The following is a 23,308-nucleotide window of genomic DNA, read 5'->3' as shown; positions in this document are numbered from 1 at the left end:
GAGTAGGGGTGGCCCAAAGTGGGTGGTGCCGAGGGCGACTGGAGAGGAGGAGTCAGCTGGCGAGTCTGAGCGCGGCGCGAGCCGCGGGATGTTGGGGGCCGGGTTCCCTTCCAGCGCCGCGGTCTCCCTGTCCCCGCGCGGCGGGCTGGGTGGGGCCGGGCCTTGGGAGCGCGCGCCGGATCCCAGCGCCGGGCCGGCGGAGGGGCGGGGCCGGGCACGTGTCCTCCGGCCGCCCCCACTCCGCCACGTGACCCGCCCAGGGCAGGGTCGGGGCTGGGCTGGGGGCCGCGAGCCCAGGCGGCTGAGACCTACTGACCCGCCGCGGGCAGGGCTGACAGGCGGTGGGGCGGCTCGGCCCCGGGCGGAGTCGGCGGCGGGCGGGGACGCGGCGCTGGGAGGACGCGGCGGCGGAGCTGGGAACGGACGCCTGGGCGCCCCGAGGCGCCGGGATGTGGAGCGGGTAGGTCCGCGGGCGCTCGCGGTCCCGCGCTGGGTCTGGGCCGCGGCCGCCTCCCGGGACGGGAGGATTGGGGGGTCCCCGCCGGGTCTGCGCCGCCACCCGGAGGTGCTGTGCGCCCCCGCCCTGCCTGCAGGCGAGCCGACTCGCAGCCAGGAGACTCCGGGGGAGGGGTCGGCGGTCTCTCTCCGGGTGCAGGGTGCGAAGGGTGGGCACCCGACCGTCCCGGGGTGACAGCGTCAACTCCTCTTAGTTCATCAGGAGCGCAAGTGAGAAGAGTCGGGGTGTGGGGAAGAGTGTGCACGACTCTGGGGCATGCACCTAGAGGAAGGACCCCCAGCCCACCCTCCTAACCTGTCCCTCAACCCCCTCGGCTGGATGAACTGTTGGAAAGCAGTGTAGCTGGGAAAGAGGGGCTGGGTCTTTGACAGGGTGGCTCCCAAGTTGAGGGCAGAACCTCCTTGTGGGGCTCTGGAAGTACGGAGGCTCTCAGAGGTGTGGAGTGGGAACCCTCCCCCGCCCCCCGCAGCCTGGACTGGGGTAGCACAGACTCCGGGTCCTGGATTAGTGGCCCCCGTGGTTGTGTCTGTTCAGGCCATTGGTTCTCAGGGGCGGTTGCAGTTTCTGGCCCATCTGATGTGGGACCCCTGCCCTGTATGTGCAGAAAGGTTGTGGTGTTTTTGTGGAGCTGGGCAAACACTTCCTCTTCCCCATGGCCTGGAAAGACCAGGTCCTGGAGGAAATGTGGCCAGAATGGGGGACAGGTTGTACTCCTGTGCTCCCTGGGCCAAATGAGTGGTCCCAGGAGAGGACTACTGCCCAGCTACAGCTGGGGAGTGAAGGAAGCCTCCCTGGAAAGGCAGGCAGGATCCACTTCACTCCATGGCACCTAGCAAAGGTTGAGCTGCGATGCTAGGGGAGGGATGGCCTTTCATTCCCCAGCAGGGGGTGCGGAGAGAGTGGGCTCCTGGTAGGGGTGAGGTGTGGAGAGGCTTGGGAATTTTTTTTTTTTGAGACGGAGCCTTGCTCTGTCACCCAGGCTGGAGTGCAGTGGCGAGATCTCAGCTCACTGCAACCTCCGCCGCCTGAGTACAAGCAATTCACCTGTCTCAGCCTCCCGAGTAGCTGGGACTGCAGGCACACGCCACCACACCCGGCTAATTTTTGTATTTTTAGTAGAGACGGGGTTTCACAATATTGATCTGGCTGCTCTCGAACTCCTGACCTCAGGTGATCCACCAGCCTCAGCCTCCCAAAGTGCTAGGATTACAGGCTTTCACCACCACGCCCTGCCCTAAGACTTAAGACTCTTTTTTTTTTTTTTTTTTTTGAGACAGAGTCTTGCTCTCACCCAGGCTGGAGTGCACTGGTGCGGCTCAGTGCAAGCTCCACCTCCCAGGTTCACACCATTCTCCTGCCTTAGCCTCCTGAGTAGCTGGGACTACAGGTGCCCGCCACCACGCCCAGCTAATTTTTTTTGGTATTTTTAGTAGAGACAGGGTTTCACCGTGTTAGCCAGGATGGTCTCGATTTCCTGACCTTATGATCCGCCCGCCTCAGCCTCCCAAAGTGCTGGGATTACAGGTGTGAGCCACCGCACCCGGCCTGGGCTTGAGACTCTTAAAGGGAGAGAGTTGAAGGCCACCAGTGTATTTGTTGGCACTGTGCTTGGAGGACGGAGGCTGGCTTAGGAGAAAGTGCTTGAGGTGGGTCTGTGGTACCTGGAGAGGTTAGGGCAGTCCTGCCCGGGGTGAATTGTGTTTGGGGAGCAGCCTCATCTGCAGGAAGCCTGTGTCTTGTGCCGGGTGGACTCAGGCAACACAGCCGCTGAGTTAGTTGCTGTGTGACCTTGAGAGTGTAGACTTCCTTCTCTGGGCCTCTAAGTAAAATAAGTGGTTTCTAGGGTGGGAGTGATCTCAGGTCAGAGAATGTCCTTCCCTGGAGGCATCCAGGCCAAGGCCAGACACAGCTGAGAGCCACCAGTAGATGGATAGTTGCTTCAAGGAGAGTCAGAGAGCCTTAAATCCTGGGCAGGGATCCCTCCCCACCATCCAGCCCCCCTGCCATATTCCCAGCAACACTCTGGATGTGCCAGCTGCCAGGCTGACCCCCACAGAATCCTCAATATGGCTCACTTCCTGCATGCACCCCTGCACCCCCGGGGGCCTACCTGGGTGCTGAGCTCATATCATAATAGGTGCTTCATAAATGCAGATGGAAAGGATGAGGGGCAGTGAGAAGCTGGCAGAAGGGGTGAGGCGGAGCTTGGGGGTTACCTTGAGCTCTGTATTTTTATGGCCCCCCATTTGGGTGAGGAAACAGGGATTTAGAGTCAGGGGCCAAGCTGCCAGCCCCCACTGGGTGCCTGGTGTCCTAGGAGCTCACCCAGACCCCAGCAGCAGTGGGAGGGGTCCTGTTCAGAGTCATACTTGCCAGGTGACTCTGACCAAGTCTGATGACAGCTCTGGCAGGTGTATATTTGGGACTGTTGATCCTCGAATAGGAGGAGCTGGGATTAGGAGTCGGTGACCCCGGCGGGGCCGGTGATGTTTCTGGGCTTCGTTTCCTCACCTGTGAAATGAACTGAGATCTTTCTCTTGGTGGCTGTGCTTTGTTAATGGCCAGGTCCTGGTCATGGCCCCTGGGCTGCTCTTCTGGGGTGGGCGGAGTGGCTGGACTCTGCCGCAGCCTGGGTGGGTCCTCTTCCTTGGGACTCCTGAGCATGGGCCCTGAACTCCAAACCCAGAGGCAGCTCCGGTCTGACTTTAGCCCCCCCAAACTGGGCTGCTCCCCTTCCGATTCCCCACAGTTTCACACATTCGTAGTTTTGGGTGCCAAGCCTGCTCCAAGGTGACGAGGCGAGGACAGCGTCTTGAGTACTTCTGTATCTAACACAGTGCTGGACACTTGGGACTTGGTCGGCAGAAGGGAGCGTTCGAGTTCCTGCATGACACTGTTCCAGCCCCCCGGTCTCAGTTTCCCCAGAGACAGGGCTCATCATACCTATGGCTAGAGAGGGCCAGGCATTGGTGGGCGGCCCAGGAATAAGATGAGACCACTCCAACCTCCCAGGGATTGGGGAGCATGTTTTTGCAGCAGGCAGGGCTGTAGGGGCCATCCTGAGCAAGTCACTTCACTGCCCTGGGCCTTGGCTATTCTAAGGGCATGGATCTGTGGGCTCCTGCCTGTAAGGCCCAAGTCACAGGGGACTAGAGGCCATGAGACAAGAGTCTGAAGTATGGCCCGAGGGCTCCAGGGTCAGGTACGCAGGCCTCTTCATTGGGGAGGGGTTGTGTAACCCTCGCTGTTGCTGCTCCCTGGAAGCCCTCCATGATCTAACTGCCTACCCTACCCCTCAACAGGTGCAGATCTTTCCTGCTGTTCCTTAATCAGGACGTGGGTGTCAGGGGCAGACATCCTCATTAGAATCCTGCTTGTCCTAGACCCTCCAAGCTCTGCACATGATTTATGCCCAATAGGTCTTAGGAAATGAGGTAGCGGGAGAGAGATGCAAATCAAAATAGGATGTGGTAAGAAGGGGGCTGCCTGGTCGTGCAAATTGGATGGATCACAGCTGGTGGGGTGCCTGGCACATAATGGGTGCTCAGTATACACACTAGCTATTGGAGGTCTTCGGTGTCAATTCTTGGACTAAATGGGCAGGGTCGCCACAGGCAGATTTGAGGATGTACTGCGTGCCCAGCCCTGTAGAAGAGGAGTGAGATGTGCCCCCTCCTAGGCCCTGCACTGACTCCCATGGAGAGACAGGGCTGGATTCCCCCTGCTAGGGCTGGGCTGGGCTGGCCTGGTGGCCTGGGGCTATGGCCGGCGGAGGCATGGCCTGACTCACCTGCTTCAGGTGTTCTGATCTGCTTCCCATCCCTAGCTGTTCCTGACCTTCTCCTCCCTCCTCCTCCATGGTCTCTACTAGGACGTGCTGTTGTGCCCTTCTCCCTACTCTGGCTCCCCCTTCCCCTGTGGCCCAGGCCCACCTTGGTGCCCACCTGTCCCTTTGTCCCCTCCTTGCCTTGCGCTCATTGGATCCTGGCCCAACTCAGTGAGACTCATGACAATCTCTTCATCCCCAGGTCCCGGACACTCTTTGGCTCTGGTGTCCAACACTCTCGTCCTTTCTGGCTCTCAAGCCCTTGTCCCCTCTGACGGCCCCTCATCCATGCTCAGGCTGCAGCTGCTCTCCCAAACCAGTGCCACTCGACAGCGTCACCCCATCCTGCCTATTCCCCCTCAGCTGCCTACGGGACATGCCACTTCCCAGATGCCTCAGCCACCCACTTTCCTGTCCCTGAAAGACCCCCTCCCAGTTCCTCACTCCCAGCATGGGTACCGCTGTTCTCAGCTTTCACCTTTTCCTTAGTTTTGAATTATCTTAATTAATTACTGTTTATTGCTTTTTCCTGCCCCCCTATCCAGCCCCTGGTCCTCCCACAATTCCCCCTTCCCATCTTTTGTTTCTGTGTGTCCCCTCTGCTGTCCCCTCTTAGCCCAGGTCCTGCCTGGCTGTACAGCAGTCTTGGGTGGCACCCCCAGTACTTGGGCGCTGTCTCAGACTTCCTCAAACCCCATCTGCCTCTTGCCTCACTTCTCCGAAACCGCCATTCATCGCCTTTCCTCTGGGTTACAGGCCACGTGATGCGCTATGCCTGTACTCTGCGTTCAGTTCCCATCCTGCCGCTTCCTTGCTGTGTATTCTGGCCATGTCACCATCCCTCTCTGAACCTCAGGGGCCTCATCTGGAAACCAGGTGGAGGAGCGCATCTCCCTTCAATTGTCCCAAGCGTCCAGGCCTTGACACCTGTGGAGTGGTGGGCTGGTGTGGATGTGGCCAAGCGCTTGGGAACCTGACATGCTTGTGGGTTTGGGGCTGAAGACTTGGCCACTCTCTAGGGGAGCCAAGCTTTGCTGGGCTTGCAGGCTGGCCTGAGAGCTAGCCCATCAACCTTTTCCTGGGACTCCCTTGGTCCCTGGATATGAATCACATGGCTGTCAGCCTCCGTCCCCTCAGCGTCACTGCACAGGCTGAGCGTGAGTCTGAACAGGCCTCTGTGCCAAGGCACCGCCCTGGGGAGCCAGGCCCTGGGTCGGGGTTTCTGCAGCCTCCCTAGAGGCCTGGGCCCTGGCAGCCCGCTGAGTGGTCCCAGTGTGCCCTCCCAGCCCTCTCCTTCGCCCAGTTTCAGAGTCACCCTTGCTGTCCCCTCCCCTGCTTATTTAATGAATCCATTGTGCCCATGACCAACAGGGGTCTTTAGTTCCAGGAGGTAACTGGACAGGGTCATCTTGGGCACTGATTGAGGGATAGGCTGGTCTGGCCACTGGCCAGGCCCTGCTGGCTTGGGGATACTGAGAGACCGAGGGCCATGGAGTCTAGGTCTCCTTCTTATTTTGTGGGTCGGGGCAAGAGCCCTGCTGGCCCTCCTAGGGCGGGCCTGGTGGGGTGAGGATTGTGGTTACTGCATTTTCTCTTGGTTGTGTGTTTCCTGGGGAAGTGACCCGTGGGGCCTTTCCTGTATGAACTGCCCGGGCCTCTCGGCGGTGGGAGCTGGCTTTGGGATTGGGATGTTGGCTGGCTGCCCCATCTACCTCTGACATTGACTCCTACCCTCTGAACAGGCTCCTTTCCGGAGGCATCTGTGGCTCTTCTCAGATGCTGGGCTCAGTTTCTGCAGGGAGTGGGGACTGAGGAGGTTTGTACAGAGAGCGGTGGACCTGGACTGAGGAGGGTAGGGACGTTGGGCAGCAGAACATTAAGTGGTCCCTGCTTGCCCCACGACTGAGTTCGCCGCTGACTTGGGTGTTCACAGCCAGGTTTTCAGGCCTCTGGTCTGGGAGGCTGAAGTGTGTGTGAGATTGGAGATTCTGGCTTGGGCTGGACCCGAGGAGCCTAGGGTCCCTTCTTTGAAATTTCGGAGTCTCAGGAGTGGGCCTTGCAGCCCGGAAATGAGGGGGCAGAGGGTCTGCAGATTCCGGCTGCCCTCCAAGGGCAGGTCAGGCCCTTCTTCCTCTCCTGCTCCTGCCACCTTTGGCATTGGGGAGTTGGTGGCTACCGGGTGGTCCCACTGTTCCCATGTTCCCACACTTCCTGCCATTAGGATTTGGCTTTGGGCTCTTCTACTGGGGGGGATGGGAAGGGTGTCACAGACTCTCTCTCAGGCCTCCTGGACCACTGTTTCCTCTGGCTACAAAATTGGGCCCTGTCCCTACTCTGCCCCACAAGGCAAAAGTGAGAGCCTGTTGGGAAAATGGTGAGGTCAGCCAGCCACACCTTCAGCCCATGTGCTTGGGACCAGCAGGAGAGAGAGTTAGTCTTTCACTGTGGCCAGAGGCCCAGACCACACTGGTGGATGAAGCTCGGCCCCCATGGGAGGGCCGGCAGCCTGGTTCTCCTAGGTCAGGGCATAGGCAATGGCAAGAGTCCTCTGTCCTGTCCTGTGCTGTCACCTCTTGCACTTGGCCCTCAGTGAGCAGCCCCCAGCCCAGCCTGAGTGACTATGGCCATCCTGTCCTACCTCAGGACTTGGGTCGTGATGATTAAGGTGGGGACACATATCCATCACTCCATCAACAGTGTCTATGCCAGACAGGGCTCTCTCTTAATACCCTTGTTCGGGGAAGTCTTCTTGGCAAGGATCCACAGGCCTCCAGTTTAAGCTGTGGGACCCAGAGCCCAGGCAGGCTTCGTGGGTGTCTCAGCCAAACATGGCTGTGGATTGAACATGTTTCATCCAGCACCAGGTCAGGACTGCTCTTAGAGCTCTTAATTCTTAGAGCACCTCCTGCAGGATTTCAGCTCCCATCCCTCAGGTGCGGAAGCAGGTTCAGAGAATTTCAGTAGCATTCCCAGGGGCTCATGTGTACCCCAGGTTAGAGGCCGACATGGATCCCAGGCTTGCCCCATCTGGCCTGTTCTCTGCCACAGCTCCCCCTGCCCAGGCCCTGCCTTCTGGAAAGGGGGTTTCTGGGCCTGCGCAGCCTGAGAAGCCAGTTCGGGCCAGAATTGGGTCAGATTTCCCTACTGCAGCCAAAGAGGAGCCTCCGAGTCCCCCTGGGCCCAGCAGCCCTTTATCTTGAAGCAGATGCACCTATTCCAACACTCACACTCGCCACCTACCTGCCGTTCCCCTGCAGCAGGGAAGCTTTGGGCCTGGGCTGAAGACCTGGCCACCTGTCCCAGCACTGTCACTGACCAGCTGCGTGACCCCTGGCAAGTCCCTTCACTCTGTGAGCCTCCGTCCCCTCATCTGTAGAATGGGAAAATACCATGAGTGCTGTTGAGAGAGTTTTCTGTTTGTTTTGAGACAGAGTTTTGCTCTGTCGCCCAGGCTGGAGTGCAGTGGCACAATCTTGGCCCGGCTAATTTTTATATTTTTAGCAGAGATGGGGTTTCACCATGTTGGCCAGGCTGGTCTCGAACTCTTGACCTCAGGTGATCCACCTGCCTCAGCCTCCCAAAGTGCTGGGATTACAGGTGTGAGCCACTGCGCCCAGCCACTGTTGAGAGAATTTTAAAGGAGATAGCATGGTCAGAGACCTGTGTAGAGTCTGGCAGTGTGAGTCCCCAGGGCACAGACCCCAGCCCAGGACGCCGCCATAGCTCTCAGAATGCGGGGTACCCTTGCCAACAAGACTTCCCCAAACAGGAGTATTAGGAGAGAGCCCTGTCTGGCATAGACACTGTTGATGGAGTGATGGATATGTGTCCCCACCTTAATCCTCAAGACCCACATCCCTGCCAGGCAGGACCCAGCCTGAGGAGCCTTGAGGCCACATTCTGGGCCGGTTCCAGAGCAGAGGGCAGGTGGGGCTGGGCAGCTGGACAGGGCTGTGTGAAGGGACCCATGGCTGGAAGTGGGCTCCTTGCTGGAGTCTCTGGGGGCCCATTTTCGTTAACCAAGGGAGAAACTGAGGCTCAGGGGCTGCTTGGTGACCTTCCCAAGGTCCTGAGGACAGGGAGGGGAGACTGGTCCACTCCTCCCTCTGCCTCAGCTGTCCTGAGTCCCACATTCTCCTTGGCCTTGCCTTCCCCCTCTGGTGCAGCCTCCCTGAGCCCCTCCCCGCAACTTCCCTCACTGATATCAGCGGCCCGCCCAGCCCCCCATCCCCAGCCCTGGCTGCTGCGGCTCAGAAGCTGCTGGCTCAGGAGCCTACAGCTTTTGCTGAGTGAGCAAGTCCAGAGGTGCTGTCTTGGCACAAAACACCGCTGGCCGGGCCCTCGCCCTCCCTTCCCTCTCCAGGGTCCACTTTGGAGTGGGGAGTGTGGATGGAGGGGGGGAATGAGGCCTCACACCACCTCCAGGGTCTTCAGCTTCAGGGAAGGGAGGGTCCTGAGGCCCAGAGAAGGGGGTGTTTGCCTGAGGTCACAAGGCAGGCCAGGGGAGAGCTGGGACTGCTCCCCGCCAAGTCCAGGGGGACAGGAAGTGGGTCTGTTGCCCAAGCTGTTTGCAGAATCTTCCTGCCTCAGCCCTGCCTGCCCTGGCCTCATCCTTCCTCTCTGGTCCACCCTGAAAGGGGCAGAACTCACATTAACTGTATCAGTGAAGACAGCTCCTGCCTGAGTGCATCCAAGGTGCCAAGGTTTTACCCACACCTCCTCTGATCATTCAGTGACCTTTGAGGTAGGGCCATTGGAATAGGCTTCACGTTATACAAGTGGGACTCAACCCTGATGCATTTATAGTCACCTGTTAGACAAAGACGCTGACCACCTACTGTGTGCTGAACACCTACTGTTTGCTGAGCACCTACTGCATGTGCCAAACACAGCCCTCAGCCCTGTGCTGGAGGGGGTGGTTGACAAAGAGGAATAAGCCTCTTGCCCCAAGAGACTTTGTGCTTGGACATTTGGCCTGGTAACAACCCTGATGATAGCTGGTAGGGCCCCAGTTTTCAGATGGAAAGGCTGAGGCTCAAGTGGCAGGCACATTGCCCCGGGGCAGTTTCTGGGCTCAGCTCTCCAGGCCTCAGGACCCCACCCTGAACCTGCTGATACCCTTGTTTGTCTCCAGCCCACCCCAGCCAGACCAGGGCCTCCCACCGCCCCTTGCAGCTGTCCCGGTCCCCTGGAAGAGCACGGACCCCTGCCAAGGCCACAGGGAGTCCCCAGGAGCCCTGGTGGAGACCGCTGCAGGGGAGGAGGCCCAGGGCCAGGAGGGCCCCACAGCCGCCCAGCTGGACGTGTTGCGCCTGCGCAGCTCTTCCATGGAGATCCGAGAGAAGGGCTCCGAGTTCCTGAAGGAGGAGCTGCACAGAGCGCAGAAGGTGGGTGCCTGCGGCAGGCTGGGGGGGCTTCAGTGGGGAGAAGTCAGCTTGGGAGAGCTGTGGGCTCTCATCAGGTGCCCAGAGATGTGCCCAAGGGAGAGGGATGTGCCCCCACCGAGGCCAGCTGCAGGTCAGGCCTGTGCTGTGCACACTGATGGTCACCCGTCTTGACTGCAAACCTGCCCTGAGCTCTGATGAACTGGCAGGCAGGGGCTTCAGCTTCATGCTGTGGCTAAAAGGAAAAAGCATCACAAACTGTCAGGCACCAGAGGAAATAAGCTCTGAGCCCCACATAAAATGACGAGGGGATGGAGCCTGGTCCGGTGGTCCTGGTCCCTCCCGTAGGTCTGGGGATGCTGAGGTGCTCAAGTGCCTGCCTCTTTTCCTCCAGGAGCTGAAGCTAAAGGACGAGGAATGTGAGCGGCTGTCCAAGGTGCGGGAGCAGCTAGAACAGGAGCTGGAAGAGCTGACGGCCAGCCTGTTCGAGGTACACCGGCTGGGCACGGGAACAACTTAGGGAATGGGTCATCTGGGCATCCGTTGGCTCCTCACCACTCATTCAGGGACTGCCTTCTTCCTAGGAAGCTCACAAGATGGTTCGAGAGGCCAACATGAAGCAGGCAGCATCAGAAAAGCAGCTGAGGGAGGCTCGGGGCAAGGTGAGGCCCGTCCCCGCCTGCCCAGGCCAGCCCAGGCACCCGCCCTGCCTCCCGGCTCAGCGAGCACTAAGCTTTGCTGCCTGAGTGGACGCTCACCTGGCCCGGTAGGGCCAGCAGGAATGGGTGAACCCAGGCCCAGGGAGGGAGGGGAAGGGTGGGGGTCTGAGATCACAGGGCCCAGTGCCCCTGGGGCTCCATCAGTGATTCTGCTGCACGGTAGAGCCTTTTCTGGGATCGTGCTGGGGCTGGGAGGACCCTGTGATTATTGTACCTTCTTCACTCTCCTCCCAGCCCCACTTTACAAAGCAGAAACCTCACTCAGTATGGCTGTCTGAGCCTGGGCAAGTCGCTTCCTCTCTCCAAGCCTGGTTGCCCATCTGCAAAATGTGAGGCCTGGGCCTTTCCTGGCTCCTGGGGGCGGTCCCAGAACTCTCATGGGAGGCCCAGCCAGCTCCCAGACACTTGTTCCTAACAGAATCCTGCTCACAGCATGACCTTGGGCAGGCCATGTCGCCTCTGTGAGCCTCAGTTTCCCTGTGTGTAAAATGAGTGTCTGGGTCTCTGCCTCGAAGGCTGTTCTGAGGGCGTCAGGTGGGACTAGGTGCCCGTCACTGCGGGGGTGCATTGTCCTGAGTTAGGCTGATAGGCGGTGGCAGCCAGGATGGCATCCAGTCTGGGTGAGGGTTGACAGCCATCCCATCCCATGCAGATCGACATGCTGCAGGCAGAGGTGACAGCCTTGAAGACGCTGGTCATCACGTCCACACCAGCCTCTCCCAACCGCGAGCTTCACCCCCAGCTGCTGAGCCCCACCAAGGCCGGGCCCCGAAAGGGCCACTCTCGCCACAAGAGCACCAGCAGCACCCTCTGCCCCGCCGTGTGTCCCGCTGCGGGACACACCCTCACCCCAGACAGGGAGGGCAAGGAGGTGAGGGCGGGAGGCGGGCTCTGGGCACGGGGAAGGGTGGCAGTGCCTGCGGTAGGCAGGGTCCGAGCCCAGTGAGGACCAGCCTGCCCCAGCTGTGTGACCTGGAGCCTGTCCTGCGCCTCTCTGGGATGTGAGGACTGGGCAGGTCCTTTCTCTCCAACCTCCTGTGATCTGAGGCACTTGGCCTGCAGCCTCCAGGGTGTACCATCTGGGGACCTGAGGCCCCCTCCCTGCGCCGCTGACTCCAAGCAGTAGGTAGTGGTCTCTGCACCTGAGGCTGGCTTTGGTCCTGAGGATCTGGGGCCTCCACTGAGACACACACTTCCTTGGCCTTAAGAGGCCAAGCAGCAGCCACTGGGCCTTGGGGGAGAGGCTGCCTGGACCCCGTGTGGCCACAGCCTTGAACCCCAGGACCACTTGGTGACAGCCCTGTGCTCAAGGGGTTTCTGGCGCCCTCTGACTGTGGGGCTGAGACAAGCGTGGCCTTTGGAGGGGTGTCTCCGTCCCACCTCAGCTGGCCACACCAGTTGCTGGGCCCAGGCTGGGCTGACACTCATGATCATGGGTCCGTAGGCAAATGAGGCCACCTGTCAGCACCTCAGCTTTCTCACCTGATAAATGGGGCCTCCCGGGGCTGCCGGAGGAACCAGAGACAGGGACATCAAGAGCTGAGTTCAGGGCTGCACCCAGGTAGTGCCTCAGAGGGCTGTGGTGCCTTCAGCTTCCTGGGTCCCTGGCATCAGCCCACTCAACTCCATCCTGGCTTCCACCTCTGTCTCCAGGGCCTCCAGGGAAGACGAGCAGGCCCTCAGCCACCTCCTGAGCTCTGAGCTTCTGAATGTACATTAACTTCTCCCCTCCCTCCTGTTCTGTCTCTGTGAACCTGTCTACCTGTCTGTCTGTCTGTCTCTCTGTCCGTCTGTCTGTCCATCCGGCCCAGCCCGGGCTGGCCCCGCTGCTCTCCCTGCTCCTCTGCGTGGTCCCCAGCAAGGCGGTTCACCTCACCTATGAGCCGGCTTGGCCGCTCCCACCTGGGGAGCCCCCAGCCCCCGCCTCCACTCCCTCTCCCTCCTTTTCCCGACAGGTAAATGGCTCCAAAGAGGGGCCTCCCACTTTGCGCCCTCCCAGCCTCCCTCACTGTGCATGTGGCCTGGAGCAGGCCAGCAGTCGCCTTCGAGGCGTGGGCCCAGGGCAGCCTGTGTGTGTCCCCACCTGTGTGCACGTGCCTGTGTGTGCTTGTGTACCTGCTGGTACCTGTGGCCTCCTGCCAGTTGCTCACTGACATTTCCTCCTGAAGGAGGCAGTGAGGGTCTTCAGGACAAAGCCCTGCACCCCACTCTAAAATCCAGTAGCACCAAGAAACTTAACACTGGCCTGGAAACAAAACTTTTAGTTCTGAATTCTTTGGTGCAAAGGGCAGAAGGGAGCTCTGCTGCTGCTGGACTTGGCTTCCCTGCACGGCTGCTGGGGATCGACCTGCTGGCTTGCTGGGCCTGCCCCACGTCCTCCCTCGCTCCCCTTCAGCTCAGCCTGCATCTTCTGTGCTGGCCGTAGTACCCTGACTGCCCCCACCCCCGCTTGCCCTCCCCCACAGGTGGACACAATCCTGTTTGCAGAGTTCCAGGCCTGGAGGGAATCCCCCACCCTGGACAAGACCTGCCCCTTCTTGGAAAGGGTGTACCGGGAGGACGTGGGCCCCTGCCTAGACTTCACTATGCAGGAGGTGAGGCATGGCAGAGGCGGGGCCAGCTCGGGGACCCGCCCCTCCGCCAGGGCCCAGCCCCTTACCACCCTGCCTGCCGCCCTGGTCTGCCACAGCTCTCGGCGCTGGTACGGGCCGCCGTGGAGGACAACACGCTCACCATTGAGCCGGTGGCTTCGCAGACGCTGCCCGCAGTGAAGGTGGCCGAGGTTGACTGCAGCAGCACCAAGTAAGCTGAGGGTCTTGGCTCCTTCCCGCCCGTGCGGGAAAGCCCCGCCAAGCCTTGGGCTCACTGCGCCGAGGGGTGATCAGGATGCAGCAGCGCCGACAGGACAGGGACAGTTGCTGCCCCCACAGGGCAAGGAGGCAGTTTGGCAGGTTTCCTGTAGACCTCCAGGCTTTCCAGAGAGGCTGGGAGCTGGGGTCTGCCTCTTCCTGACTAGCCTGCCCTGTGCCCTCCCCTTCTCTTCTTGAACCATGATTATCAGTTGCTGGCTGTGTCCCTGCCAATAAATAATGCAGTAGTAGCCCTTGCATTTGTCCTCCAGCTACTCACCTGGCATTTGAGCAGGGGAGCAGCAGAACAAAATAGCCAGGTGGAGCAAGGGGCAGAAATTGGGGAGGATTTCACCTTGGCAGCCAAGAGCTGGCTGGGGATGGCTGGTGCCCTTGGTGGGAGGCTCATCACGGAGAGGGAGCATTTAAGCCAGGTTTTGAAGGATGAATAGAAGTTTGCCAAGCAGGGAAGGGCATTTCAGGCAGAAGGAACAGAATGTGCAAAGGTATGAGAAGCTGGAGTATTAACGGAAGCACCACTGGGGCATCTGGCTAAGCAGTGGGGGGACAGGGAATTGGGGTGGAGGCTGCAGAGGCTGTTGGGGCCAGAGTATAAAGAGCCTTCACAGGTTTGGGCTTTAACCCACCAGCCAGCGCGGCAAAAGTCATCAATAGGCCGGGTGCAGTGACTCACACTTGTAATCCCAGCACTCTGGGAGGTTGAGGCGGGTGGATCACTTGAGGTCAGGAGTTTGAGACCAGCCTGGCCAACATGGAGAAAACCCCATCTCTACTAAAGATACAAGAGTTAGCCGGGTGTGGTGGCACACGCCTGTAATCTCAGCTGCTCGGGAGCCTGAGTCAGGAGAATTGCTTGAGCCTGGGAGATGGAGGTTGCAGTCAGCTGAGATCGCACCACTGAACTCCAGTCTGGGTGACAGAGTGAGACCCTGTCTCAAAAAAAAAAAAAAGTCATCAATAGCTGCCACCTGAAAAGAGGCTCTCGGGTCCATCAGAGAGTCTCAGTGAACCAGCAGGCAACAAATGCTCTGATAAGTCCTGCAGCCAAGGAGCTTTTTAAACCTTCTTTTATTTGGGATTCTCCCTATTTCTTGGGAATTAGGAAAGCAGAAGGGAAAGATGATGGGTTAGATGTGGGCTTTTGGAGGAGCCCTGGCTCTGATGTGGAGAAGAGAGTGATGAGGCAGAGAGCTGGCCAGAAGGAGCCAAGGGGATGCAGGCCAAAAGCCCTGCTGCTGTGCCCTGGCCTGGGGACTTGGTGACCAAGCGGAGGGTGAGGAGGAGAGAGCTGAGCAGATGATGGCCAGTGAAGAGCAGGTTTGGGGAGTGGGGCCCAGATGGGGGTTGCTCAGGGCCTGCGGAGACCCTGCATGTGGGTGGCTGAAGATGCTGAGTGACGTCACGCGGGACTGGGGGGAGGAGAGAAGAGGGCATGGGAGAAGGCTCTTAGACGGGGTTGGTTGAGAACCATGGGGGTTAGTGGGGTCAGAAGGCCTGGATGGATAAAGGAGGGGAGCCGCTGGGTGTTGGGAAGTGGGAGACAGCCAGACCTCAACTCTGGCCTAGTTGGGGGAGGAGTGCCTGGTCTGAGTCCCCAGAAGTGGAGGGAGAGGCATTTGCAGAGCCTGCAGAGGGTGGGACTTTGTACACCTGGCATGAGATTAACCAAGCTCTCTTGCCCAGTAGGGGCAAAACAAGGGTTCTAGGGGTAGAGCTCAGCTTAGTTCGAGGTCTGTCCCCCGGACGGCTGGGGCCAGCTCCCTTCTCTGCCTGGCTCTGGGTTCCTTTGGAAGCCGGGTGGGGGAAGGGAGGCCTGCCCCTCCCCATGCATCCTCTCAGTTGCTGCATCTTCCCTGCATGCAGGAGTGGGGGAGAGGGGCGAGCCCCAGCCAGCCCCCATGACCCATTTTGCTTTCCCCCAGCACATGTGCCCTGAGCGGGCTGACCCGCACCTGCCGCCACCGAATCCGGCTCGGGGACTCTAAAAGCCACTACTACATCTCGCCATCTTCCCGGGCCAGGGTAAGTCAGCCTTTGCAAGTGTTACTTAACTCCTTTGGGGCCACCTGGGTGCTGGGACACTGGGCCCTGGGCCTGGGAGTATGAATAGCACTACACCTTGATTTACTTATTTTTATTTATTTATTTTTTTGAGACGGAGTCTTTGTCACGCAGGCTGGAGTGCAGTGGCACAATCTTGGTTCACTGCAACGTCTGCCTCCCAGGTTTAGCAATTCTCCTGCCTCAGCCTCCCAAGTAGCTGGGATTACAGGCATGTGCCACCACGCCTGGCTAATTTTGTGTTTTTAGTAGAGATGGGGTTTCAGCATGTTGACCAGGCTGATCTCGAACTCCTGGCTTCAAGTGATCCGCCTGCCTTGGCCTCCCAAAGTGCTGGGATTATAGGTATGAGCCATCACACCCAGCCTTACATATTGATTTACAGAGCAGGGTACAGGCTCAGAGAGGCACAGAGACTGACTCAGGCCACACGGCCAAGCCAAGGGCAGTGGTTTGCTATTACGGTGTAACAAATTACTATCAACCTGGTAGCTTAAAATAGCGCAGTTCCCCATGTTGGAGTCTAAGTGCTACTTACTGGATTCTCTGCTCAGGGACTTGCAAGGTCGCAGTAAGCTGTCAGTGGACTGTGTTCCTTTCTGGAAGTCAGGGTCCTCCTCAAAACTCACACTGTTGGCAGCATTCAGTTCCTTGTATTTGAAGGACTGAGGTCCCTGTTTTCTTGCTGGCTGCTGGCAGGGGACACCCTCAGCTTCTGGAGGACGCCCGCAGTCCCCTGCCACAGGGGAGCTGACTTCGGAGCCATCGGGCACAGGGCAGCTGACTTCGGAGCCATCGGGAGGGCCACTCTCTAGTCGGCTGAGACGCAGCCTTATGTATGAAATGTGGTCATGGGATGACATCGCCTCCCTCTGTCATTCAATATCACCTAACCCAGGAGTGATGCTAGAGTTCCGGTTAGAGTGCGGGGCTCCTGACACCCAGACTCAGGTGCTGGCCGAGGCTTTGGAGAAGGTTCAGAGGTGCCTCTGGTGCACCAGCCTTAAGTTGGCCGTGAGTGCCAAGGGGCCTCTAGGAATCCCAGCTCCCACCCTCCCCTGCCGAGTGGCCCAGACCAGGACAGGGGCTCTCACCGAGCTACGGATTGAAGACAGGGATTCCTCTTCCTCTGTCCCTCTGTTGACTCTTAAGAGGACTGAGGGGAACAAGAGAACATGTTTGGAAACACGTTTCCAGTGACACAGCTTGAGGAACCATCTCAGGCCTGCCATAGGCTCCTCGCGGGGGAGCAGGTCTGAAGGGGACACATGGTCCCTTTGCTGGCAGCAGACTGTACTGTCCTTGACAGACTCCACAAGGCATCCGAGAGTGAGTCCTCCCAGCGGTGTGCTGAGCACTCACTTACCAAAAGGGAGGCTAAGCCTTGGCAAAGGAAAGGGGTGTGTTCAGGGCCACACAGCCGAGACCTGGGATCCTGGCTCTGAGTCCACCGCAGCCCCTACCCTGTGGATTTGTGCCCACTGAGCCTTGTTCAGTGGCCACATATCTCCATCACCCCTTTCCAGGCCCAACCATGGCTCAACAGCAGGCCCCACAAAAGATGTTCCCATGCTCAACAAAATCACCTCTAGCACTTTAAGTCCCTGGTCTGGGTGTCCTGCCGCACTGGATGAAGCTGGGGGTGGGAGATGAGGTGAGGAGGGTCTGAAGTTTTAGGATCTGGTCCCTGCCCTGAAAGACCAAGACATGTGGGGTCGACAGGGAGGAGTGTTTTCTCCCCAGCACACTCCCTGGAGAGAGAGAGCCCGCTCCCTGCTACTCCCTGCTCATGAGCCTCTGTGGGCATCCACTGTCCCTGCTCCTGTCCTGAGCTCTGCCCTGCCCCACCCTCCTGCTGCAGCCTCTCCTCAACCCTCCCTGTGCAGCGGTGTCCCTGCCACGACGGGCTGGTCCCCCGACCTCGCCCCGCTCTCTCGCACCTCCCTATCTTTGCCAGGCCACCACCGTCCCGCCCCTCCCTGAAGCTTCTCCACTCCCCAGCCTGTGGGTGCCCCTCTCATTCGACGTCCCTCCCCGGGAGTGTTGGACATTCAGTAGGGGCTGTTGCAGGCAGGCACAGCTGCTGGCTACCTTCCACCCTGTCTTAGGCTGGGTTCTGTAGAGGCAGAGCCTCACCTGGAGATTGTGTGCAGCTCTCAGGAGAATGAGGGAAGGGACGGGGGAGTCCAGCCAGGATGTGGCCTCAGCTGCAGCCCAGCTTCAGCCCCATCCACCGGGCTCTTAGCAGAGTTGGTTCCACCCTGAGGCAAGGGGACTGTCCCCACTCTCAGCAGCTGGGAGATGGGGCCCGGGCCTGGGAAGGGGCCCTGGGCCAGGCACCAACAGTGCCCTCTCCGTGGTGTGAGTCCTCATAGCAGTGTCTGAGCCAACACAGGGTCCCCAGGGCCTGGCATGGAGCAGGCCTGAGGCCCCAGGGGCCCCGGGCAGCCCAGGTGAGAGGCTTCTGACCCCCTTTCCTTTTCCAGTGTTATGAGTAGCACTGGACTGAGGCCTGGCTGGCCCAAAACTCCAGCATCTGGAGCAAGCCGGCCTGTGAGAGAGCGAGCGTAGACTCCGGGACAGCCTGCCCGGTTCATCTCGCAGCTCTGCTGCACGCTGCTTCATTAGCTCCGCCATCTCCATGATGGATGTCAGCGGCTTCCCCCGGGTGGCTCCGCATTCCCCCATGTAAGACGGAATAATAAGCGCGTCTGCTCCGTTCGCTGCAGGCGCTTGATGGAATGGCTGCTGCTGCTGTTATTACAGCAGGGCTACTCATGCTGTTATTGATTACTACTTGAAAGCCCAGTCCCAGCTGAGTCAAGGAGCACTGCCTGGCTCTGCAGGGACCTAGGGCCTCCTGCTCTGGACTCAGATCCGCTTGTCAGGGGACCCCCAGCGTGGGGCTGGCAGGTCACACCGTCCCCACCTCTGCCCGCAGATCACCGCAGTGTGCAACTTCTTCACCTACATCCGCTACATCCAGCAAGGCCTGGTGCGGCAGGATGGTGAGCGCCCCCTGGTGGCCGGTGCAGGGATGGCACACGGGAGTGGGGCTGGACGGGGAAGCGCCCTCTGGGCCCACCTGCCCCTAGCGGAGGCAAGACTCAGCTAGGAGGCTGGGGAGCGGGGAGGGTTGTGGGTTAGTAAAGGGTTCACAAACTTCCTGGGTGCTGAGCTCTGTACCTGCTGGTCTTTCTCCTGTCCCCAAACCTCTCCCGGCCCTGCACAAGGGGGCTACCCCTGTGAATCTCTCCCTGGCCCTGGTGTGGCCACCTCCTCCTGGTCAACTGAACACAGGGTCGCCCGCCTCCAGCCTTTGCTCCCACTCCACTCCATGCTGGAGAGGGCCTCCCTCCACCCCCTCCCCCCACAGCCCATTCTGCAAGGCCTGGCTCCCCACTCCTCCACCAACCTTTGCTCCCTGCTGAGTCTTCTCCTGAACCAGTCTGGCCCGACCCTCTGAGTAAGGAGCTGTCTCCTCTCCATCCTGGGAGTCAAGTCCTCTTGGAGGCCAAGGCCAAGGCATGCTGGGTGTTGACACCTGCTAGGTCCCCGGATGGCCGCTGTGGTCCCCGCCCCACTGTGCAGGGTCCTTGTGAGACCCCAGGGAGGCATCTGTGCCTTGTCTAATGTAGTTCCCAGGTCTGGACCACCACTGTTACGTGTGACAGCGTGTGCCTGTGTGTCTGAGTTGGGCTGTGGGGGTGGCCGTCAGTGTGGTGCAAACAGATCCCTTGGGTGTGGTTGGCACTTAGCAGTTTCCAAGGCTCAAGAGTGGAGCCTCAGAGAGGTCCAGCCACTCTCTGAGGTCATCTGTCTTGGGGGCCGGGGACCCTAGGGTGCTGTGCCAGCTGCTCTGTCCAAAGCCACAGGAGGGGACCTGGCCATCTGCCCGAGGTGACCTTGAGCTATTCCCGACCTGTTCACCCTCTCTCTGCCTGCAGCAGAGCCCATGTTCTGGGAGATCATGAGGCTGCGGAAGGAGATGTCACTCGCCAAGCTCGGCTTCTTCCCTCAGGAGGCTTAGGGCGCAGCCCAGGCCTGAAGGGGAGCTCTGAGACAGAGCAAACACCCACCCCAGAACAAGCCGCCACACAGGGAGACGGGGGCCTGGAGCCAGCCCTGAGCCAGAGGCAGAATGGATGGACAGACAGGCCATGGAGGCGGCACTGAGCCAGCACCACACGTCCATCCTGGGACAGACAGAGGGACAGACGGGCCTGGACTTCACGGCAAGACCCCCCTCTCTTTCCCACTGGGTTCTGCCACCACCAGGAGGATTTCAAGAAAGCACCAAAGACCAGGGAGCTCGGATCCATACTCGGGGGCCCTCAGCCCTTGGGAAGGGACACCTGAGGCAGCCAGCGCCACCTCCCCAGTCCCCAGAACCGCCTGCAGGTGCCTTGTTGCTGGCATGTCTTCAGAAAGGGACTGTTCCGGGTGGCTGGATCTCCAGGGTACCCTCCACCCCAGCTGCCAAGCCCTGGGCCAGCGGCACCCCCTTGTGGCCATCCCGTGCCTTGTTCCTGGTGGCCTCCCTATTGGACTACTAGGAGGGGCTGGCAGGGCCTCCATGGCACAGAGCTGCCCCAAAGCCTTGTTAAGATGAGTCAAGGCCCCTCCCCCACTTCCTCCCTTCCTTTGCCCCTTCCTCCCTCCCCCTTCATAAAGGCCTCCCTTGTCACCTTCCCTCCCACCCCATCTCAGCCCTGTGCTCCTGGAGGCCCTGCTCCCAAAACTGCTGGAAGGACTGGGGCACTTTCTCCCACAGTAGAACACAGACAGGGTTTCAGATCGCCCACGCCTGTTTTCAGCTGTGGGTGGCCATGCAGACGCGCCCTGGCATGTGGGGCCTGGGTGGGCAGGCAGGACCTGGGCCCTCCCACCCATCAGAGCCCACTTGGGACCAGGGTTTGGAGCTCCCACCTGGACACATCCCTCACCACGTCCGGATTTCCTTCTTTGGATGGAATGTAATACGATCTCTATTTAATAAAGGAAGGCTTTGTTGGTACAGGCTGGGTGGCCACGCGCCCTCACTCCTGCACCCTGGGGCTCTGGCCAAGGCTTGGGCATCTGAAGGAATGAAACCAAATCCTTTCCCTGCCCGCCCTCGTGCTTGGGATTAAACCCAAATCCTGAAGCCACCCCACCTCCGCCATCACCACTTACTTGCTGTGGGGAGGACTATTTGAGTCCTCCCTTAGTATCAGAGGGCTGTGGGTTACTGGGGGATGAGCCAGGCCTCCCTCTCCCCGTGGCTGGTGGCCTGCTGTCGGGAAGAACGGCACCAAGGCTGGCTCTCCCGCTGCCTCACTGTGGCACCTTGGGCAGGTCCTCCCCTGGGTCTCCTTGCCTCCAGCAATGGCTACCTCCAGTCTCATAGAAGCCTGCAGCTCAGAGGCAAAGCATCGAGGCCGCCTGGTGCTCAGTGGGACAGTGGCAGGATTGATTGGTGATGTCTGCTGGAAGCACAGGCAGGGACCACGGAAGCTCTGGGTTTCCCAGCCCAGGTCTTAGACGAGCTCTCAGCAAGGGGCAGCAGTCACAGTTGGAAGAGGTGGGGGTGGCCAGGATCTCTGAGGACCCAGAGTGGGGCTGGGAAGGTGTCTTGTGGTGGCTGAGCCCCTCCCCACCTGTAGGGATGTGGGCCCAGGCCAATAGATGACTTCCTGGGGTGGTGGAGAGCATAGCAGCTTCTGAGTCGGGTCAGTATCTACTGGGCTGGTGACACCTTGTGGGAACTTCCCTATTGGCCTGAGGACTTGGTGCCACTCCGCTGGTAGGTCAGGCTAGCTGTGGACTGGCCAGGACCATAGGAAGCCCTCCACCCATGCTGGGGATACCTGTGCTTGAGCTGAAAATGTCCAGGGGGAAGACTGGCCATCAAAAAACATACCAGGAACACGCCCAGGGCATCAGATGGAAGAGAGGAAAGCAGGCAGGCAAAGGAGGATGTCAGAAAAGGGCGCGAGAGGCTGTGTTTGCTGCTGTTATCCCCACAGCCTCTCTTGCGTGGCAGTCGCTTTCTCTCCTCTCTGTCAGTCCTGGGTCAGCTGGGGGCCACAGGAAGTTGGAGGTCTGGGCCCTGGAGCTGTCCACCCTACCCCCAGCTTCTGTGCTCCTGGCCCAGCAACACCCAAGACCTAGGAGACACCAGACCACACTCCAGGGGACAGGCAGAGGGTCCCACACCCCAGACCTGCACTGCCTGCCCCTGCAATGGCATAGCCTGCTGTCAGACCCCAAGTGGGGTCATAAACAGAGAATTGAAATGCCTGAAGGGTGGACATACACTCTCAGTATCTCCCAACGAGAGCTAATAGCTGAGCACTGACTGTGCCAGGCATGATTCTAAACCCTTTAAATGATCTAATTCATTTCATCCTCACAGCAACCTTATAAAGTACTCTTCTCCCATTTTGCAGATGAGTAGAATGAGGCACACAGAAGTGACACAGAGGAAATGATGGCCCCAGGATAGGAATCATGAGGCCAGCCCTGGAGCCCACAGTATGAGCCAGCATCCTGGATGCCCTTTCCTAGACACCTGCAATGTGCTTAAAGGTGGCTGGGGAGGGTTAGCCGACGTCAGCCACGAGGGAGTTGTTCCTCTTAAATGGATTTTCTAGATAACCCACTTGGGCCTCTCTGAGTACCCCTGGCACATGTGAACATTTTAACCCTCTTTGGCCCCCTCTTCAAACCTAGCAACGACTCTGGCCTCTGAGGGTGGAGGCGCTGAGCTGAGACCAGCTGCGCACTGGTGTGCTTCGCTCCTGCAGGATGCTTGCCGGTCCGCCAAGACTGTCCTGATGGAACTCCTGCCGGGACTGTGCACCTGGGAAAAGTCGCTCTTCTCTGGGCTTCAGTTTCCTCATCTGTGAGTTGGAAATATAGGACTAAATGGCTTTCGCAGCCTCCTTGCTTTTTTCATTTTATTATGGTAAAAAATCCATAACTTATACTAACTTAACTCCTTTTTTTTTTTAATTTTTGTTTTGTTTTGTCTTGAGATGGAGTCTCACTCTGTCACCCAGGCTGGAGTGCAGTGGCGCAATCTAGGCTTACTGCAATCTTCGCCTCCCGGGTTCAAGCGATTTTCCTGCCCCAGCCTCTCAAGTAGCTGGGTCTACAGGCATGCGCCACTATGCCCAGCTGATTTTTTGTGCGTGAATTTTTTTTTTTTTTTTAGTAGAGACGGTGTTTCACCATGTTGGTCAGGCTGGTCTTGAACTCCTGACCTCAAGTGATCCGCCTGCCTCAGCCTACCACAGTGCTGGGATTACAGGTGTGAGCCACTGTGCCTGGCCCTCCCTTAACCATTTTTAAGTGTATAGTTCAGTAGTGCTAAGTCCATTTACAGTGTTCTGAAACATCTCCAGAACATTTTCATTTCACAAAACTGAGACTCTGTACCCATTAATCAACCCTCTATTTCCACCTCCTCCCAGCCCCAGGCAACCCCCATTCTACTTTCTATGAATTTCACTGCACGAGGGCCCTCATTTAAGTGGATGATGCAGTATTTGTCCTCTCATGACTGGCGTCTTTCGCTTCATGTCCTCAGTGTCCGTCTGTTGTAGCATGTGACAGGATTTCCTTCCTTTTTAAGACTGAATAATATTCCATTGTACGCATAGACCAAGTTTTATTTTTTATTTTTTATTTATTTATTTTTTATTTTTGAGACGGAGTTTTGCTCTTGTCGCCCAGGCTGGAGTGCAATGGCGTGATCTCGGCTCACTGCAACCTCTGACTCCTGGGTTCAAGCGATTCTCTTGCCTCAGCCTCCTGAGTAGCTGGGATTACATGCATGCGCCACCATGCCCAGCTAATTTTTGTATTTTTAGTAGAGGCGGGGTTTCTCCATGTTGGCCATGCTGGTCTCAAACTCCTGACCTCAGGTGATCCACCCGCTTCAGCCT

General features: G+C 58.8%; 1 protein-coding gene across 4 annotated transcripts; it reads left to right on the top strand.

Moving 5' to 3' along the window:
• Positions 1–205: 205 nt before the first annotated feature.
• RAB3IL1 (RAB3A interacting protein like 1) lies at positions 206–20,399 on the top strand. Of its 4 annotated transcripts, none has more exons than XM_030810134.1 (11): positions 206–460; positions 9,478–9,730; positions 10,122–10,217; positions 10,312–10,389; positions 11,099–11,317; positions 12,258–12,401; positions 12,912–13,040; positions 13,136–13,248; positions 15,239–15,338; positions 18,319–18,385; positions 19,328–20,399. In XM_030810134.1, exons 1-11 carry the CDS (start codon positions 450–452, stop codon positions 19,405–19,407), a joined length of 1,290 nt encoding a protein of 429 aa, XP_030665994.1. In that variant the 5' UTR covers positions 206–449; the 3' UTR covers positions 19,408–20,399. The 4 variants fall into 4 exon arrangements, with proteins under 4 accessions (XP_030665994.1, XP_030665993.1, XP_003274099.1 ...); XM_030810133.1 differs by having other exon boundaries at positions 19,325–20,399; XM_003274051.3 differs by lacking the exon at positions 12,258–12,401 and having other exon boundaries at positions 248–460; positions 19,325–20,394.
• The last annotated feature ends 2,909 nt before the right edge of the window (positions 20,400–23,308 follow it).

The sequence above is a fragment of the Nomascus leucogenys genome, chromosome 4 (assembly GCF_006542625.1).
Source record: "Nomascus leucogenys isolate Asia chromosome 4, Asia_NLE_v1, whole genome shotgun sequence".
Lineage (NCBI taxonomy): Eukaryota > Metazoa > Chordata > Mammalia > Primates > Hylobatidae > Nomascus > Nomascus leucogenys.
The sequence above is the reverse complement of the archived record's forward strand: the minus strand, read 5'-3'. Positions and strand labels throughout refer to the sequence as shown.

Coding starts and splice junctions, on each gene's coding strand:
- RAB3IL1 (XM_030810133.1), top strand. Junction 13,249..15,238: donor GTTGACTGCAGCAGCACCAA/GTAAGCTGAGGG, acceptor GCTTTCCCCCAG/CACATGTGCCCTGAGCGGGC. Junction 18,386..19,324: donor AGGCCTGGTGCGGCAGGATG/GTGAGCGCCCCC, acceptor CTCTGCCTGCAG/CAGAGCCCATGTTCTGGGAG.